The sequence below is a fragment of the Lissotriton vulgaris genome, chromosome 4_1 (assembly GCF_964263255.1).
Source record: "Lissotriton vulgaris chromosome 4_1, aLisVul1.2, whole genome shotgun sequence".
NCBI classification, from domain to species: domain Eukaryota; kingdom Metazoa; phylum Chordata; class Amphibia; order Caudata; family Salamandridae; genus Lissotriton; species Lissotriton vulgaris.
Window position 1 is genome coordinate 1,638,791,969 of NC_141691.1, and position 20,874 is coordinate 1,638,812,842.

General features: G+C 40.3%; 1 protein-coding gene across 5 annotated transcripts in view; it reads left to right on the top strand.

The window, feature by feature from the left end:
• Positions 1-20,874, top strand: part of ZFHX4 (zinc finger homeobox 4) — a 136,578-nt gene that overhangs the window by 110,153 nt on the left and 5,551 nt on the right. For all 5 annotated transcript variants that reach the window (XM_086965907.1, XM_086965908.1, XM_086965904.1 and 2 more), the window contains 4 exons: positions 5,384-5,523; positions 6,726-6,926; positions 7,946-8,060; positions 10,936-16,308. In XM_086965907.1, coding sequence (XP_086822033.1) covers positions 5,384-5,523; positions 6,726-6,926; positions 7,946-8,060; positions 10,936-16,308 — 5,829 coding nt within the window. The remainder of the gene's footprint in view (positions 1-5,383; positions 5,524-6,725; positions 6,927-7,945; positions 8,061-10,935; positions 16,309-20,874) is intronic.

The window sequence follows — 20,874 nt, forward strand, 5'->3', positions numbered from 1 at the left end:
AGAGGAAATATCATTGAAAATGGATTAAGAGTTGAGTAATTTTGATCCCCTGGAATAGACAAAGCCCAATAATGAAAGCTACTGTCTTTGAAAACAAAACCCCTATGTCATGACATTTACTTATGCACAAACAAACCCTGGGCCAGCATCTGGTGTGGAGACCCAGGGCTTTTTTCTTTGTTTGATTTGGCAAAAATGTGACTTCATCCATGCTTTGTATGTATGAGATGGAAATCTATGGTCGCAATGAATATTACATTGGCTACTCTTGCTGCACGCTATACCTAGTTGCATTATGTCGGACTCACTGAAGCAGAAGAAGTGCTGAAACAGGTTGGGGCTTATTAGTTTCAGGTAGTCATCTATCTTTTTCCGTGGGATCCAGTGACAGCAGTGCGTACAAGCCCTTGTATTTACTGTCATGACATTTAGTTGCTCAAAAAATGCAATTTTACCTGTGTAATAGCCTTTGCTCGGCAGCCACCCCATCAGTAAATTTCTTATTCTGTATTTTATGCTGATGAGATAGTCAGTGAGTAAAGCCCGTGTAGCTAAAAACTGTGTCTTACCTATAAGAGCAGATTTGACCCCCAACATGGCCTCTATTGTTTTTCATCCCCCAAAAGTTGATAAATTAAAGCCGCTGGGATGGAGCTAGACACTCACAACACAGTGAAATGAATGTGCTAACACCTACAGACAACAACGTGTATTTTTTAAATGCATTATATCTTCTAACACATTTCTAAGTATCAGCAGAAAGCATCTGCACAGATATCATACTCCTTTCCCAACATCAACAAGAAGAAATGTGAAAGAGCTGAGGATTTATAAGGGAAAGCCTTGTGGTTGAAAGTTGTCCTGCCCCAGTCTCTAAGTAGAGGTCCATTCTATTCATTCTGTAAGAGGTCATACTAGAGTAATGCAGAAATACAGTATTCTGTCATTACCGTATTTATGTAGGCTAGTTTTCTGAGATGGTCCAATACCTAATGATATTGTTGAGAGGATAATGCAAATTAATTTATTATCAACCATCACAATCCTTACACCCTCATCTAAATCTCTCCTTGTGTCGACTCGCTTTCAATGTGCTCGTATTGTAGTCCGTTCTTTTTCAATTCTTGCTGCCAAATGTGGAATACTCCACCTGCTGACATTACAACAATCCCTTGTCCTCGTGTTCAAAAGAAAGCTGAGTACTGGTATTTTTTGGCCAAGCTTGAGTACTTTTTCTATTTTTATCAATGCCACAGTGCCCGTTAGCTTAACATAAGAGGAGGAGACATTCTGAGGCAGTTCTTGAAGTCCACCGACCCCCAGTTAATCCTCCACCTCGCTACATACGTGCTTCTTGATGGTGATTACGTGTACACTCTACTCCCTTTTGTGGGTACAGTTAATATAATGTGCTCTGAGTTTGTACCTATGACAATGACTAGTGAATAAGACACAACTGAGAAAGCATTAGAGCCCTGTAGAAAGTGAGTAGTTTTTTCTGTGAGAACTTGTAGCTTTGATGTTCTTAAGTGCTGTATATGACACACAGTTGGTCAAAGAGATATTTGTATACCTCCTCTCCACAGAGGAACTTTACATTAGCTTCCTCGCCATTTCAATCCTTCAGTGTAAGAACCGGGATGTACATGAGCAGACACCTAGGCTGCTTTTGCTGTTAGCGTTCCCTCGCCGGCCTCTGACCCCCGTTTATATAGTGCCTGCTTTGAACACAGCAGTCACCGAGGCATTTTGTGTGCATGTTTGTGCCTTGAAGGTGAGCACAGGGCTCCTTTCTGTATCAGTCTCGAAGCAGCTGTGGCATGCTGATGCTAGTAATGGTTATAGTCACAGGTTCTTGAACCATCAGTGCCATTGAAGGCAATGAAACCTGTCCACCCTCACCTCACTTTAGAGTGCCAACAATCTACAAATGAGCGACCACAGCACTTTGAAATGGAATTGTTAGTTGGTTTTTACCTCGTGTGGCAAGAGACTGAGCCCAAAGCCTTTGTGGATGTTGGATGCTCGTGTGTACTCAATGTAAGGAAGTGTGGCCAAGTAGTTCATCTAGGTTAAGCCAGCCATCTGGCACATCCTTTTGGCACACTATGTAAACATAGGCACGCCAGTTATGTTCCCTTTTCACTATCTTGTATACATGGCCCACCTAATATCGGGATCTCCCATGATGTATCAATTTACCTAACTATCGAGACACAAATAGTTTTGATTTTACTCTGCAGTGTCTTGTTTACGTGAGTGTGCTTAGAAGTCATGCTGTGGTTTAAAAAAATTAAGTACTGAGTGTTCATAATGACTGCACAAGTACTTCTGTATAATTGGATGTTAATTTCGACTGTCTCACTAATCTAGTATTGCAAGACTTGCCAAAGACATCCGAGAAAACCAACATTTGAATCTAATTCTTGACAAGTTAGACAGGAGAGCGCTGTACCCCTTCAGCCCCAAATGTTTTCGACAGGAAGGGATTAACGTGTTTAGTAACAGTATGGTTTTGTAAGCTGTTGTGCAGTTTTGCTTACCATATCTGGAGGACTTAGCTCTCAAAATAAGACATAACAGCATGCAAGATATATTTGCTGAATATTCATTCCGAGAAGGAAAGCCTAGCCAGGCCTCATTTACATTGTCATTTAAATGTAGTGCCACTTTAGATTAATTATAATCCAAATTACATCTCTTTGCAGTGCAGGAATTAATGTAGAGTTTATCCAGATTAATATATTTGCATTGAAAATGCTATTTGTCTCTGCCATGTCTAAGGGGAGACCTTTTTTAATGAGCTAGTAAACACAATGAAAAGATGAAAATGAAAGTTAATTATTGGAATGAAAATTAGCCTTCCGTGCCAGTCCAATCAGAGAGAATACCAATAAATGTATTTTGAAAAATTATTTACAGTTGACTAACATGATAGGAATTGTCAAATGTCTTAAATTATGTTAATAATTCTGATTAAATGTCTACATACTAATACGTACTATGTTTGTGTCCACCGCATTTGAAGAAAACACTTCTTTAGTAGATGGCTTTTGATTTTTCTTTTCTTTCCTTTTTTTGAAGAATATGAAACCATTATTACACTCTTCCTACATAGGTGTAGAGAGCACACAGCCTTTTGTGTTCATTCACGCTGGGGCACTTTATTTTTGAGTGCACTCTCAGTTCTTTGAAACATCTCCAGTGCGAGGCGGGTTCATGTGGCTGGGAGGGAGCTCTTATTTGCCTATTTATGAGTTGAACACTCGTAGAAATCGAATGCTCACTCAAGATACTGCTTGGTCATCCCTTAGGTTCACTGCATCCCTTTGCCCTTATGTTGTTAATGATAAACATGGCTGAGGAATAAAAATGCATATATAAACTTCAGCACTCTTTCCAGAACTCCATTAAACATGACTGAGGTGTGACATTGGCCTTGGCACCGAGCTGCAGGATTCGGACAGGGCCTGCATTCACAGCATATCAGAAAGCCCATGAATAAGAATGCGTAAAAGAATACTTCAGGAGCACTACTTCCATTACTCATAAATGCTTGAGTAAATCAGCCACACTGTTATCATAGAAGGAGTAAACCTTTTACTCCTTAGGAAAGAACAGCTCTCATTAGTGAAGAGTTTATGTCCTAATTCTGATTTGTGATAACTTCCAATCTATATCTTGTGATGTAATCACCCCATAGGTGTGATCTCCAGTAATATCTTCATTTTTCGTACCCGTGAGGCACGTGCTTCGTTGTGGGATTCTAGACTTATGTAGATGCCAAATCAGAAAGTTCCATGCCCTCTGGTCTTGCCCAGTGCAAGTGCAAATACTTGTGCTCTAAGAACACGGAAAAATAAGTTTGCAAACAAAGGTATGCACAGCCAGCTAAACACTGCATTATTTGCTAGGAATGCCATTGTGAAATAGCAAGAGAGCCAGATTGTGTTTATTGAAGATTGGTGATCAAAAACATGGGATCGGAAAAACCCTGCACATTCTGCAGTGACACCTGAAACTGCGAGCCTTTCCTAGTCTGGAGACACTGGAATATGCATTCTATTTTCTCAACACAGTAAATTTGTTGGTTTGCTTAAAACTATTAATTTCGAGGGATTTAAAGTGTTTTCTGCTCAGCGTCCACCATGTTTCTCTAACGCCGCTCTTATTACCTTAAATTAAAAATCGTATTTTCAAATGAGGTGCAATTTGTTTATGTACATGAACCTTGTGTGTTCTAAAAATACATTGGGCACATCTTCATGCAAAGCATCCAATCAGATTACCGCTGCACTGTATATTTACAAAGGGCCTGATAGCAATCAATAGCTTAGCTTCATTGCATTTCAAGATGTATTTGCACCCAGTTGTCCAGTGATAGTATCCTCATCCTGGAAATAATTTAGTTGCAAATTGACTGGAAGATGGCGAAAATTGAAAGTTAAAATTAGAAATGCTCATAATAAACAGAAGAAAAAAGGTCAGGCGATGCCGCGCTGCGATGAGATTACAATGGTTGGTAAATGAGGTTCTGTGTTTGTCGTGCAGTGTATGTGACATGCCTACCCAATGCTGCGGTAATATCCAGCCTAGCAGAAGAGATTATCTTGCAAATTGATGCTGGGAAGAATTTTCCGATGGCTGGGAAATTAGAATTGGACTCTTTCCTTTGATATATGCAGGCCCTTTCCCTACATTTCATAGCCAGTTCAGGTAATATTTGTAAACAGCATTGTACACACAGCGTCTCCATCAAGTGCACAGAGCAATTACTAGGTTGAGATTTCAATTTTTAATAATTATCTGATTACTGAAGAGGTGCTCTCAACCAAAGTGCTTTAATGCATGCCCTATATTTAGCTTTTATGTTCTAGTTGGATATGTGTCTTCCATTTAAAATACCCGACACAGCTGCATTTTCTTTTTTGTCTAGGAGGCGTTTAGTATTAAGCGAGCTCTAGAGCTCTGTGAAGACACTTTAGTCAGGATAGCAAATACAAACAATAAACATTTATCAGAACAAAGGTTTTTTACTTTGCCATTGAGTATGGAAACAGTAACATGTAGGTTAATATGCCGACCATGTTTACTCATGCTAAATCCTGTGTTCAGAGAAATCCTGGGGTGTTTTAGAGAAAGGGAGTCTAGTGAGTACTTTTTCAAAGCACCTTTAGGTTACCTGAACAAAGATGAGAAATCCATTTTGAAAATGTGTGACTCCGTCACAGTGTCTGCTTTTGCATTTTGAGGACTGACAAAAATGTACATTTTCACAGTAATCCATCACATTTGCTTTGAATCCCAGCTTTTTCAAAAGTAAACTTTCTTTGACTATTGCCATTGATGCTCCTTTGACATTTTTCCAATTTTCTTTGTTTAGTGACAAGAACACATGCGTCCGAGAAAGAAGCCCAAGTAAATGCAGTAGCTGGAAAGCGCCATATAGCACTGGCTAAAGAAGAGGATCCTGCATCGAAAAGAACTAGGTCTATAGAGGACAATAAACATTTTCAAGAACAGGTACTTTAATGTTTCCTTATGTGACACGATAGGTTGTAGTTAGAACTCGAAAAATAAATGAATGATCCCTTCGCACAGTACTTTTAGTTGCTGCGTCTGTCACACATCTGGATCAGAAGAAAAGCAGGATGGTTAGGTTCCAAATTGGAATTCTTAAAAAAATATCAATGAAGACCAAACACTGTAAAAGTTAGAATGAAAGTACAAGAATCAACTGATTTTCTGTGGCGCCACATAATTAAATCTAGTGTCTTCCAGCCTTATTTACTGATTGTGCAGAAGAGGACATTTATTCCCTGCCACTCCAGACCATCCAGCTGTGATAGTGACTCCATTAGTGCAAGCGACAAAACACTCTTGCATTCCTATTAAGGAATGCATTCTAAGTCTACTACGGACTGTCAATGATCCATCAGTAGAGTACATGTCCATGGGGAAGGTACAGCCAGTCGCCATTCTCCCGTACCACTTTACTGCTCTGCTTCCAGGTCTCAAATGGTAGATGGAAAGGAGGCTCCTAGTCCAGGCTGCCAGAAGTACTCGTTCATGGTGCTGTTCTGATCCTCACCAATACTGACCCAAGTGACTGGGTGTCTGATGCCTCTGCTAATGAACATATAACTAGCCTGAAACTCAATACCCCACCATGAGAATTTACATGTCTTTGAGACCCTTCTATCTTGAGTCAATACTTTAAAGTTCAGTCCTTCTTAGGCCCTGCTTCTCCTACACTAGCATGCCAGGTACTTAGAAAGGTATTTTGTGTGACTCAGAGGATGACATAGTATGCAGCAGTTTGAATCACAAAGCCTCCTAGCAACTTTCCAACCAGTATTGAGGTGCTTGGAAACAATTCAGATGATGGCATTCCATAGCAGACTTCTTCAGCAGGCTATGTTACTCATTCCATTGGCAAGACTAGGCTTCATTTGCAAAAGCACATTGAGTGGGATTCTCCAATCAGGTGTTTATTCTGAAATATTGATGTTCTTTCAAACAAGGTTTCCAAAATCTTGGCAGAAATACATAGTACTGCTTAATTAGGACATTTATTTTTCTGAATCTGGTAAGTTTCATAACCAATCAATGCACTTGACATCTCTCATGGTCTTGTGCCAATCGTTTTCATTTATTTTACCCTTTTAGCAAACTGCTTCATGGGATAGTAGCAACTCTAACATTTTCGTGTCCTGTTCTTTCAGTTCTACCAATGTCCTTATTGTAACTACAACAGCAAAGACCCAAATCGGATCCAGATGCATATCCTGTCGCAACATTCCATGCAGCCTGTGATATGCTGTCCTCTCTGCCAAGATGTCCTCAGCAACAAAATGCATCTCCAGCTCCATCTGACCCACCTGCACAGTGTGTCTCCAGACTGTGTGGAAAAGCTGCTAATGACGGTAAGGTTGTGAACACAGTAATTTACCTCAACTTATTAGAGAAAAACAGTTAAAAAAATTTCACCAGTATTTTTAGATGATAGACTTTGTAGATAATAGGTAAATTGTGCTTTATATACATGTGATAACATTTGGTAATTTCTACTGCGGCTCACAGTTCTTCAAATAACCTCTGAACATGTGAAAGATGTGAAAGAGTAATCTACGCTCACTAGTAATAGCTAAACAATTGCACAATGATATGGAAGAAATAGGGCTCCGTGTTCCTCCTTTAATTTCCAGCAATGATACAGAGAAATGCTTGATAAGACAGTATATGGAAAAACACAGAGGTATTCATTTGCTGTTCTCAAACTTATTGATTTGGTGGAGTGGGGTGTCCTCTTGTGTCTTAGTTTTCAGGAAAAAGCTCTTGAGGTTGCGCCTGGGGGCATGTGAGATCAAGTTCCAATATTTGTGTCTGGCAACTGGGAATCTCTTTTCTTGGATGGTTGGCCGGTTTGAGCACAGTGTTTCCATCTCTTTACCTTGTGATAGGGGCATAGGTGAATGCAGTTGGGGGTGGCTGATATTTGTGCTAACTGAACAGTTTTAAAGGAATCAACAGCCACTCACACCTGCAGCATAAAATGTATACAGTATTGAAATGCATTCTTCTTGTGTTGGTAAATCTTTGATGTCAGAGAAGGAAAGTGGAGAATTAAAGTTTTTCTACAGGTTTGCCACATCCTAGGGTGCGCAAACAGTAGCCATGAAAATTGATGCATGACTGCAAATCTGTATATTGGTAAATATCCACCTAGGCATGTTCTCACTTCCAAAATTCAACACTTGACAGTTTAACTCCAGTAATCCCTAATATCAATCCATTTTACTACCCACCAGAATTATAAATTAAACAAATAAATATTCGCATTTTAAAATGCCATAAAGATGCTGATTCATCTTTGTGTTGATGGTCTTTCACACAACACTTGTACACAATTTGATATTTTATCTGTTGTTATATATAATTGCAGGTTTCAGGACCAGATGTGGGGATGCCCAACAGCATGTTGGTGCCACCAGCTTCTTCAGAAAAGGCAGAGCACGACAGTGGAGCTATCAAAACAGAAGGATTCGGGAAGTCTTCAGGTACGTCAGTTGTCCTGTTTTGTGTGTGTTGGAGGGGCAGTGGGTCAGGGAATGTATATTTTGTAAATGTAAAGCAACAGAGCACATTAGAAGAGAAGCATGAAAGAATTGGCCAAGAAGATCTTGCTTTTAGGCGTGTGTGCTCTCTTCCAGTAGTATGCATATTTGGTGGACATGGCCATGTTTACTTGGGTGTTGCTTGAAGAGATTAATCTTCAGCCCTCTGAGGAGTGACTTTGCTTGTCAGATCTGAATTTTGATAAAGTTTCAGATCCTTAAAGGATAGCAGGATTAGGCCACTATTAAAAAAAATGTTGGTTTGAAAATGTTGCACTGTCCCCAGTGGCAGCTGGCACGGATCAGGCGTTGGGTGAAAAAAGAAAAAGCACTTGCCCATTCAGGGCCACATCTCTCCTCAGTCTTCTCTCCATTGCTTCTATTTCCGGAATGGAAGCAGGAAGCCCACACGCTCCCCTAAGCCAATCACAACACTGCTGTCACCATGTCAGCAGGATCATGACCACGTGGGCAGGGGCTGGGAGCCTGTGCATGTTCTCCTCCCAGGCTGTGCATAACAGCCCGGTAGAGAACCTGCTGAGTGATCATGACTGTTTGGCCGTCCCAAGACGACCGGCCAAACAGCCATGCACACCGCAAAACTGCTTCAGCAGGGAAAAATAAAAGGATAATAACATTCTGTTATTATCATTTTTTTTTCTCATTTTTGAACTGCTGAAAAGCAGAGGGGTGATGCTCCCCTGCCTTAGTGGAGGAGCCCCCACTGACTGTCCCAGCTGTGTGCTTGCCATGCTATATATTGACTATGAAAGAGTTCATTTAATAAATGTCCAAGTTAAAAGAATCAGAATTTTGCTCCCTAGGGGTAACTCCTATATTGGAGTAGATGTGCTTCTTTGTCAGATTTTGAAAAAATCCTAGGAGTTCCTTAGGCAGCACCCCTTCCACATTTGAAGAATTCCACAGGCAAACGTGGCTGGGAGATGCGTATTGGCACATTTTACTTATTTGCTACAGGGAAAGGTATCTTTCACTCGCAAGAAGCACCTTTCATTACACTAACAAATTTCCCACTCTGGAAACACATATTTCTGTCTTTTACAGTAGCCTATTTCCTTGTGTTTCCAGTCTGACAAACTGCCTGCAAGAGGTATGTGAATACCCAGTTTATAGGTGTTCACCTACTACTGCCGGGTGCCCCACCTTGAATTGATGTCAGTTCCACATCTAATTCTGCACTTATGAATGCAGCAATTCTGCCACTCTGGCTGATTTTTATTTGACTGTTTGGAGTTTTATATACCGCAAACCCAACCAGAAGGTATCAACGCGAGCACTAGTTGCGTTACAGACGGACACATTTATTTAGTTAGGCACGGTGAGATTAAGTGATTTGCCCAGAATCACAGGATGTTGAGCATCCTAGCTGAGACTCGAACCCTGTCCCCCAGCTTCAAGGTCGACCGCTTTAGCCATTAGGACACACCCTCCCTATGTGCTCCTTACTGAAGTAGTGTGGCTCACTGGTTAGAGGCGGCAGACCCGAGAGCAGAGGACGGCCCGGGACCAGGGTTCGATTCCCGGCGCGGCAGGTTTCTGGACCAGGGTCAGCGGACTCGATAATTCTCTCGCCTCGGTGCCCACTCTGATCAGCGATCACACTCGGCAACTCTGGGCATTAGCTTGCCTCATCTTCACTAACGGCCCCACCAGACCGCCGGGGATGCCTGGTCTCACCCTGGAGATACCCATTAAGGGACCATCTCTCAGGGAAGCCAGGAAGGGTTTCGCAGCGGTCGAAGCGCCTTGGGACCCCACGGGTAAGTAGTGCGCTATATAAATGCCTATACATTTACATTTACTAAAATAAAAATACACCAATCCTTATTCTTTGAACCAAAGTGCTGAGTTATACACTTGAGAAGTGCTTTAGCATGAAAAGGTCCATGGTTCTAGTCAGAAATGAATTGGCAAGGTCTACATGCAAAGTTGGTGGTTCACTTGCACCATTGTAAGTTTAAATTGGAAAAATGAAATTTGCACCTCATGCACAAGTGCATGTCTGTTTCAAACTATCAGTGGAAATGTAAAATTCATGTGTAGATATCTTTCTCACTTGCCTTATTTCCAAAGATTTGTGGAATATGGCACTAGGAAGTATTTCCAGAATACCCAGACATTCACTGCTAAGCAGGAATGCACTTGATGAATTTAAGTTTTCCTGTATTTTATCATACAAAAACCAATGTTTAAAGTGAAGTTATGGATAGCTTTGTTATAACACCTCACCTTATGTTTAAAAAATCAGCTAAATTTACACAGCTGAACAGCAGTTATGGTTACAAATTAAACCAAAAAAACTACTGAAATTCATAAGTTATGGCTAGGAGCACAATCCATAGCTCAAAAAACAACCATACCAATCATAACTCGCACACCAAATGCAATGCTCATGGCTTTACCCTTAATGAAAGATGCAATTGCAAATACTGTAAATCATCTTACAAATGAGAGCGCTTATGACGTTACCCTTATCGCACCGACAGAGAACACTATGAATGTATGACTGTTTGATTACGTGTTGTTTTTGTCTAATTACATTTCACTTGCTGGTGTTATTTATTGGAATAAATATTGCAAGTTTATAATCATTGCATTGGTGTGTGGCTTATGGTTTGCATGGCTGTTATGCAAGCCCCAGGATATTTATTTTCAAAGACAATATTGTCCTGCCACACCTGTTACCTCTCCGGAGGGAGGTGTTAGGTGCATTACTATTGATAAGTGATTATATTAAAATTTTCAGTATTTGTCTAAATATTGTAATCTACAATTTTACCTGTGTTCACTTTTAAAGGTGAGAGTCCAGTTGATGAGAAGAACATCCCAGCCCAAGAGCCTCCGAAGACTTTCACAGAAATCAAAAGTGAGGTGCAGAATCCATCGAAGGATCTGACAGATGCTTCAGAATGGAGTAAGATTGGCAACAAGGATTCTAGGGTCTCAGAGTCACCGCACGACCCTTTAAACGAACAACAGAAGAGACAGCAGCTCTCAGTGTCTGATCGCCATGTTTATAAGTATCGCTGCAACCATTGTAGCTTGGCTTTTAAGACTATGCAGAAGCTTCAGATACATTCCCAGTATCACGCTATTCGGGCTGCTACCATGTGTAGTCTTTGCCAGCGTAGCTTTCGTACATTCCTGGCTTTAAAAAAACACTTGGAAACAGGCCACCCTGAACTCAGTGAGGTTGAAATCCAACAACTGTATGCATCCCTGCCGGTGAACGGGGAACTCTGGGCTGAAAGCGAGAGCATGGCACAAGAGGATCACACACTAGAGCAAGAGATGGACAGAGACTATGAGATGGACCAGGAAGGAAAAGCAAGCCCTGTAGGTAGTGATAGCAGCTCAATTCCTGACGAAATGGGCTCAGAACCAAAGCGGACCTTACCTTTTAGAAAAGGGCCAAATTTTACAATGGAGAAATTCCTGGACCCATCTCGCCCATACAAATGTACAGTTTGTAAAGAGTCTTTTACCCAAAAAAACATTCTCCTTGTCCATTATAATTCAGTGTCTCATTTACACAAACTGAAAAAGGTTCTGCAAGAAGCATCAAGTCCAGTTCCTCAAGAGACCAACAGCAGCACTGACAACAAACCCTACAAATGCAGCATTTGCAATGTTGCCTATAGCCAAAGTTCTACATTAGAAATTCATATGAGATCTGTTCTTCATCAGACTAAAGCAAGGGCTGCAAAACTAGAACCAAGTAATAACATTACATCTGGTAGCTCTGCAGCAGTGAACCTTAGTAGCCCTGGCCAAGGGGTACCCGACTCTCCGAGCTTACCAGCAGTTAACAGCAAGGACACCCATATAGATGCCAAAGAGTTAAACAAAAAGCAAGCTTCTGAAGTTATCCCTTCGCAGCTTACACATCATCTACCCCAGTCACCAGCACAGCTTCAAATGCAAATTCAGCATGAACTGCAGCAGCAAGCTGCATTCTTTCAACCCCAGTTTTTAAACCCAGCATTTCTGCCTCACTTTCCTATGACACCTGAAGCTTTAATGCAGTTCCAACAGCCTCAGTTTCTTTTTCCTTTTTACATTCCTGGAACAGAATTCAGCCTGAATCCTGAATTAGGTTTGCCTGGGTCTGCCGCATTTGGAATGCCAGGCATGGGAAGCATGGCTGGATCACTACTGGAAGAATTGAAGTTGCAGATACAGACACAACACCAGGTTGGGCAAACCCAGCTACAGATTCTGCAACAACAAGCACAACAGTATCAAGCTTCACAGCCCCAAATGCAATCCCAGAAACAGCAACAACACCACATGAGCAGGTTGATAAAGCAGGAGCAGACAAGCATGTCTGGTGTAGAAAGCCAATTAATGAAGGATGTTCAGTCATACAAAGAAGCAGACGAGTTGTTGGAAAAACAAGATAAGCCAAAGCAAGATTCTACAAGTGAAAATGAAGCACTCAAGGATATCAAAGAAGCTAAGAAACAAAAATCACCAGAACCACTTATCCCACCACCACGTATTGCGTCAGGTGCTCGAGGAAATGCAGCAAAAGCCCTGCTGGAAAACTTTGGCTTTGAATTAGTAATCCAATATAATGAAAATAGGCAAAAGGTACAGAAAAAAGCCCAAACTGGTGAATGTGAGAACACAGACAAGTTGGAGTGTGTAACATGCGGTAAATTATTTTCAAACATTTTAATTTTAAAGAGTCACCAGGAACACGTTCATGGACATTTTTTTCCGTATGGAGAACTTGAAAAGTTTGCCTGTCAATACAGAGAGGCTTATGATAAACTGTACCCAATTGCTCCCTTGTCCCCAGAAACACCACCACCACCCCCACCTCCTCCCCCACCACCACCCCCACCACCGCCATCTGTTCCCCCTCAGTTGTCAGCTGCTGGCACTGGAAAAATGCAAAACCCTACCCCTGCACCTTTGCAAGCCCCACCAACACCACCACCACCCCCTCCTCCACCACCACCACCTCCTCCCCCCCCACCACCATCAGTACCTCCTCAAATACAGTTGCCTGTTTCCTTAGATCTTCCTCTCTTTCCTCCCATTATGATGCAGTCAATGCAGCACCATTCTTTGCCCCCTCAGCTTGCTCTGCACCTACCACCGATGGATGCTTTGTCAGCAGATCTAGCCCAGCTTTGTCAGCAGCAGCTAGGATTGGATCCCAATTTCCTGCGTCATTCCCAGTTCAAGCGCCCACGTACAAGAATAACAGATGATCAGTTGAAAATCCTGCGCAATTATTTTGATATCAATAATTCCCCAAATGAAGAACAAATCCAAGAAATGGCAGAAAAATCTGGCCTTTCCTTAAAGGTTATTAAGCATTGGTTTCGTAACACACTTTTCAAAGAACGTCAGAGAAATAAAGATTCTCCATACAACTTTAGCAATCCTCCAATAACAGTGTTGGAGGATATTAGGATTGAACCTCAGAACACTTCTTTAGAACATTACCGGTCTGATGCATCATTTGGTAAGAGGTCATCTAGAACTAGATTTACAGACTACCAACTTAGGGTATTGCAAGACTTTTTTGACACAAATGCTTACCCAAAGGATGATGAAATTGAACAGTTATCAACAGTTCTGAACTTACCCACTCGAGTTATTGTTGTTTGGTTCCAAAATGCTCGTCAAAAAGCTCGCAAAACGTATGAAAATCAGGCTGATACTAAAGATGTTGAAAAACGAGAATTAACAAATGAGCGCTACATTCGGACTAGCAACATGCAGTATCAGTGTAAAAAATGCAGTGTTGTATTCCCACGAATTTTCGATTTGATAACACATCAAAAAAAGCTGTGTTACAAGGATGAAGATGAAGATTGTCAAGATGAAAGCCAAACCGAGGATTCAATGGATGCTTCAGACCAAATAATGATAGGGCATTGTACAGTTGGTGGCCAATCAGATATCTCAAAGGCTTCAACAACAACAGCAGGAAACTCTTGTTCAGGCCCCAACAGTCCTTTACCGGCCTCCCCCAAACAAGAATTAGGCAAAATGTCACCCATTCCTGATCCAGCACCAGAGAAACCAAAGCAAATGGATGACGCATCTAGCTGTCAAGCAGCTAAACCTGTACAGTCCACGCCTACCACTTCCTCTGATCAGCAGCCTTTAACACCCCAGTCACAACACCAAAAACAATCCCCACCAGTAGCAAGGCCTCCTTCTACATCTCAATCAACACCAGTTACTTCAAATCCGTTGCCAATGTCGGTGAACTCCATGCAAAATAGCCTACCTCCGCATATGTTACAATACCAATGTGATCAGTGTTCTGTTGCCTTCCCAAACATAGAACTGTGGCAGGAGCACCAACACATGCATTTCTTAGCTGCCCAAAATCAATTTATTCACTCCCAGTTTTTAGAGAGACCAATGGACATGCCCTATATGATATTTGATCCTAATAGTCCTCTTATGGCAGGGCAGTTTCTAAATAGCTCGCTTGCTCATATGCCACAACATACAAGCACCCCACATGCACCAAGCACAGCAACAGTTGGCGCACTAAAAAGAAAGCTCGATGACAAGGATGATAATAATTGCAGTGAGAAAGAGGGGGCTAATAGTGGAGAAGATCAACACAGAGACAAAAGATTAAGAACAACAATCACCCCGGAACAGCTAGAAATACTTTACGAAAAATATCTGTTAGATTCCAATCCTACACGTAAAATGTTAGATCACATTGCACGAGAGGTTGGGTTAAAAAAAAGAGTAGTACAGGTCTGGTTTCAGAATACGCGAGCCAGGGAACGGAAAGGGCAGTTCCGTGCAGTAGGTCCCGCGCAGTCTCATAAGCGGTGTCCTTTTTGTAGAGCACTTTTTAAAGCAAAGTCTGCTTTAGAAAGTCATATTCGCTCTCGGCACTGGAATGAAGGAAAGCAGGCTGGTTACAGTTTACCATCAAGTCCATTAATATCAACAGAAGATGGAGGAGATAGTCCTCAAAAATGCATGTTTTTTGATTATCCTTCTTTCGTATTATCAAAAATGGAGCAGTCAAGTGAAAATGAATTGGCTTCTACTGCATCAACCCCTGTTAGTAAGAATGCAGAACTATCACCGAAGAATCTTTTTAGCCCGTCTTCTTTCAAAGTAGAATGCAATGAGGACATTGAAAATTTGAATGCCCCTCCTGCTGATTCAGGATATGACCATCATAAAACAGACTTTGATGAGACTTCTTCAATTAACACCGCCATCAGTGATGCTACAACAGATGAGGGTAATAATGAGACTGAAAGCAACACTGGCAGTTCAAAGGATATGAAATCTGTAGTATCTCCCAAAGAACCAAAAGCACTGTTGAATGATACGTTGCCAAAAACAGCCACCACACCCACAAATGACAGTTGTGATGAAAAATATTTTTACTACTTAACAAGCCCATCTGTAGGTCTTAATGAAAAAGATGACTATGACCAAAGCTTTTATACAAATGATGACTATGATGATAATGCTGATCGTAGTGAGACTTCAAGCATGGCGGATCCTAGCTCACCAAATTCATTTGGATCAAACAATCCTTACAAATCCAAAAACAGTGATCGGCCAGGTCACAAACGCTTTAGAACACAAATGAGCAATCTCCAGTTGAAGGTCCTGAAAGCTTGCTTTTGTGATTATCGGACTCCCACCATGCAGGAGTGTGAAATGCTAGGAAATGAAATTGGTTTGCCAAAGCGAGTTGTTCAGGTATGGTTTCAGAATGCGCGAGCAAAAGAAAAGAAATTCAAAATAAACATTGGGAAACCTTTCATGGTTAATCAGAATGGGCCAGAGGGAACACAACCCCATTGCTCTCTTTGTGGGATGAAGTATTCTGCACGTGTGTCAATAAGAGATCATGTTTTTTCCAAACACCACATATCAAAAGTAAGGGAAACTGTAGGAAGTCAGCTTGATCGTGAAAAAGATTATTTAGCACCTACAACGGTTCGACAGTTGATGGCACAGCAAGAACTGGATCGTATGAAAAAAGCCACAGATGTTCTAGGTCTTACAGTGCAGCAACCAACCGTGATGGATGGTGGTTCAATTCATGGTCTCAATCTCTCAGCAGCTTACTCTGGACTCCCTGGTCTGCCCCCGGTTCTTCTACCTGGAATGAACAACCCACCCACTTTAGCTGGATTTCAACAAAATTCAAACAGTAAGTCAAAATATGTTGTTTTTTTATTTAAATTTTTGATTAACGACAGTACCTTAAGTAGAGTACAAAACTTTGTGCGTTAGGTGGTATAAATCCATGCACAGTGTGTGTATGAAAGCTGCAGGACAGACTAGGAAACTCTTCTTGTTTATCCATGTGCAAGTTTTTATGTCTTATTTTTGCACCCGCATTCTGCAGCGCACATAGAAAAAGAAAATCGCCTCCACTGATTGTGCACAATAGCAATTGCCCTTAAAACACAGACACCCTTCCACCATGGCGCAAGGGTGCCTGTGTTGGCGCATGGCAGCCATTTTTGGGCCAACGCAGGGGGACAGGGCAGGAATGCATTGTATCTAAAAGAAACACCGCTTTCCTGGCATTTTCATTTGATGTAGGGCAGTGCAGCAGGAAGGTTAGCGATTCTGTCCTACGTCAAAGTGTGTAAATGAGGCATGTAGTTTTAAAAAGAACTTATAAACGTAATAATAAAGTACCCAATTCACAAGTAATTTTGTAACTGTGTTTTATGTAACTGCAAATTCATTTACAAGTGCAAACTCATACCATTTCTACTTCAAAGAAAATTCACACCCTTTTTGATTCTAAGAATCAGGAATGGCATACATTTCTACTCTGAAAATTTCAGAATTTATGTGGGAGTAGTTTTGCTTTCCGAGACATGTTTGTGGGCATTCCACGTTTGGTAACACCTGGAATATCTTGTAAAAGACTTTAAACTCCCAAATTCTCCAAACCACTGTGATTAGTTGTCCACCCAGAAAATGGCAGGAGATTAATCTTTGTCTAGAGCATGAGTAAATGTTTACCATCGAAATAGGGATGGAATATTCCCAAAATTGGGGAGCAGGTAGTACTGGTTTCCACACAGGACAACAGATTTTCTCCACTGAGAAACAAAAGTTTCAATTGACTTTAGCTGGACATTTCTGGATATGTGGAAATGCACAGGTACCTTTGTGTATGCCTAAATGGCTACCTATATGAGTACTCATGTGAGCGTGCAACAGTCACAACCTCCCATGAGAAATAGTGGAATTAATGAACAATTCAATAAAAGTCACACATTTTCTCAAACGCTATGCATAATCCTAGGGTCGTATATATTTCTGACTTTTAGTCTCGAAGTTTTCTGAGTGGCTCCCAGATTTTCTGCTGTGCTTCTGATGAACTCTACTATAACACAACAACAAAATACAACTGCACGAGTGCAAGGAACTCTTTTTGAAACTGTTTTTGCAAAATGCGAAATCAACTAGTAGAGTTGTATATCTTGCATTGTGTGCATTGTTGCATCTGTCCATGTACATTGCACACTTTTCACTCTTAAAAACAGATCAAGGAGTTCAGATTTCTTGAACATGTGTTAATGGTTGAGAAATGTAGGTATAAGTGAGCAAGAAAGGAGAATCTCTTAACTTGTGCACCAAGCAGAATTAGAGACAAATTAAAAAAGGTTCTCACTCATATGTAGCAATATAAAAACCGTCTGTATTCAAATGTTGCAGATTCTTGATGCATACTCGTTCGTATATGTCATGTATGCAATTTATGTTGGGCTCAGCAAACCCCAAGTACAAATCTTTGTTGGTCACGTACATGTGCTCCCACGCATGTTGTTAATGATTTTCGCTTCATTTTGGCAACTTCTCATTTTCATGCAGTTTATAACTTGGTGTAAACTTTAGCACCTGCTGTGCAACGCTCCATTTTGTGAACGATTGCTAGATTCACGCAAGAGTGGTATAAGGTATATGAATTTATCTCCATAGAAACAAATCACCCATTATACTGGGCCATCTGATAGTGTACATTTTTATTGGTAAATACCAATAATGGCATAACTTTCTGATGTGTGGGTGTGCACTGCAGAATTTCTAAAAATTGCTGTTAATATAAGGTTTATAAAAAAACAAAGGCTACACACTTAAGTATATGAACTTCCTACATTCATTTATGGACGCCTAACCATAAAGTATTGCTGCTCATGGACTGTCAAATGTTTTACAGTAACCTAAAAGTGTAAATGAATGCACTTTGGATTTGTTTTTCTACTCTAGCTAGAAGATAGTTTTTTAGGTAAAAGAAACAACTTCACAAACCAACTACGGTTTATTGACATGTTTGAGTTTTATTTACACCCAAATTAAACTAGACCTTTTTTGTAATAACTGTGCGCGCATAAAATGCACGTGATATACCATTAGAAGGCCTCAGGTGCAGCTACTATGTTTTGGTTTTTAACCAGCTTTCCAGTAGAACTAACAACACCATTGCTAAGATCATCCTTGTTCCACTTTGAATTCTGTCATATATCAGCATTGCTGGTGTACTCATTGGTGTTTGTAGTTGCAGAAGTCATTCAGTCTGATACACAGCTATCACAAATACATCTTTTTGGCCACTTAAATTGCATAAAGGTATACAAACCACGCTATGAATTAATCCTCATGTATTTTTGGAAGTTATTTTCTGCTTGTGTAGAATCCATTGTGAAGAGGTAAAGTGACAGACGTACTTTAGAAAAGGCATCAATTGTTTATGACATTTTTCATTTACACAGTACACTATTCCCATCTTAGGTAAAGCTTGACAGTGCAGCTGTCTGCAAGAGTTATTTTTACTATTTCTTTAGAATACTCATAACATGGGCGTTGGTTCTACCTAGAGCAGTATAAAGGAGTATCACTCTCTCACCTCATGCAATTGGCTATTTTTCCATTGTTCTACCATACTCGTAATGCTTCCATTGGGATGCTTGCTGGACTATTTTACATCTGAAAAGACACATTCATTTCTTTGTCTTTTATATCCACTATGTACAAAAAGCAAATATCTCTTTTTTTTCACCTTGCATTGGCAAAGCCAGTAGGGAAGTCTTTAATATGATAAACAGCATTAGTGCATGCAGCAACTGTACACAGTTGTTGTAATTGGCTGTGTTTTTTGCATGCGTTGCAACACTAAAGCGAATGAATACTGACTTGTCGAATTCTTGCCTAATGATTGGTAGGTAGATAGATGTAATTTCCACGCAGAAATTAGGATGGTTTGTGCAATTGTCAAAAGTTGTGAAAATGTATTCATTATGTAAAGTTTTAAAAGCTTGAATCTAAAAGTGTTCACACTACCATTTTTCGATTGAGTATATATGTATTTATATGCTCAGTGATGAACTGTACCAAAAAAAACCTTATAGATACTTTATTTAGTTTCAATGTATATGTATTTCCTTCTCATTATTGTATGTGACTATTTAATGCCTATTATCTTAGCGCCCTTCACCTTCAGTTTATCACTTGGCAGTCCTAGGGATATGACTGTACTGAACTTACTTAAAATGTATGCTATTAAGTAAGCTAACTTTTGCTTGTGAAATGTTCCCACATCTTTCAACCCCGATTGCATTATTTTTCTGTAACCATGAAAGGGTGGAAAATGTGATTTTAAAGACTTTTGAAAGGAGTGTGACTCTTTCATGACCTACAAGTGTATTTTGCCTTTTGGTATATCATATAAGACTATCAATAAACACTCAATGAACATTTTGCACCCATATGTGCTATGTAGGGGCATAAACAGTTTATTTTATGTTTGTAAATACTCAGTCCTGATTCTAGGAATCAAGAGTCGTGAAGTGTACATAATTGTAAATTTCATTTGCTCATGCGGAAACGTCTTAAGTGGTAGGAGAATAGGGAGCTTCACAGGCAAGATAGCTATATACATTCCTCTTAAGGCGCACAATTTACTATTGTTTTTTGATTTTCATGAAAGAGTTCCTGGCATTTTCCACCCTGGAAGCAGGCAGGAAACTACCACTGCACAAAACACAGTTGTTTGTTTCCAAGGTCCGAGAGGGAAGTGAATAGGGAGAGAGTTTGCCATATGAGAATGTATTTATCCAGAGGTGAAGAAACGGAATTTTTGGAAATGATCAAAATGCACTGACATTTTATTTCTTAAAACTGATTAAGGTTAAGAGGTTGAAGGTACGAGGCATTAGGCCAAGGCCCAGGCCCAGAAACTTAAGAATGACAAAGAAAGCCAAGCATAACCCTTTGGAGTTCTAGGAAAGGATATGTTGTCAAGCCTACTCACCAACATTCACACTTTTTGTAAAGTATTATTTTTAATGAGCCTTAGAGCGTAGTGTCAACTATTTTAGAGTATTATGTTATGCTAAGTGCCTTCAGTTAAACTTTGCAAACAGTGTTAAGGTATTTTAGAAACAGAATGAGAGGATTACAGGAGATACCCAAAAGATAATCCAAGGGCATTAATTCTTCCATGGCTATTAATTAAAGGATATATTCCAGGCCTGTTTTATAAATTGTCTGTACAGATATATTTCACCTTTTTATCAGTGCAAGGAATAGCTATAGGTCACTGAACGTGCATAAACACATTTGAGCATATACTTCATCAAAAGTAGACTTATAGAACTGACCAAGGGCTCTAGAAGTGAGAAAATATTTTAGACAATCAGGGAACGAAGTTGCATTTTTACAAAATAGCAGACAAGACATAGTGCACTTTTGAGAC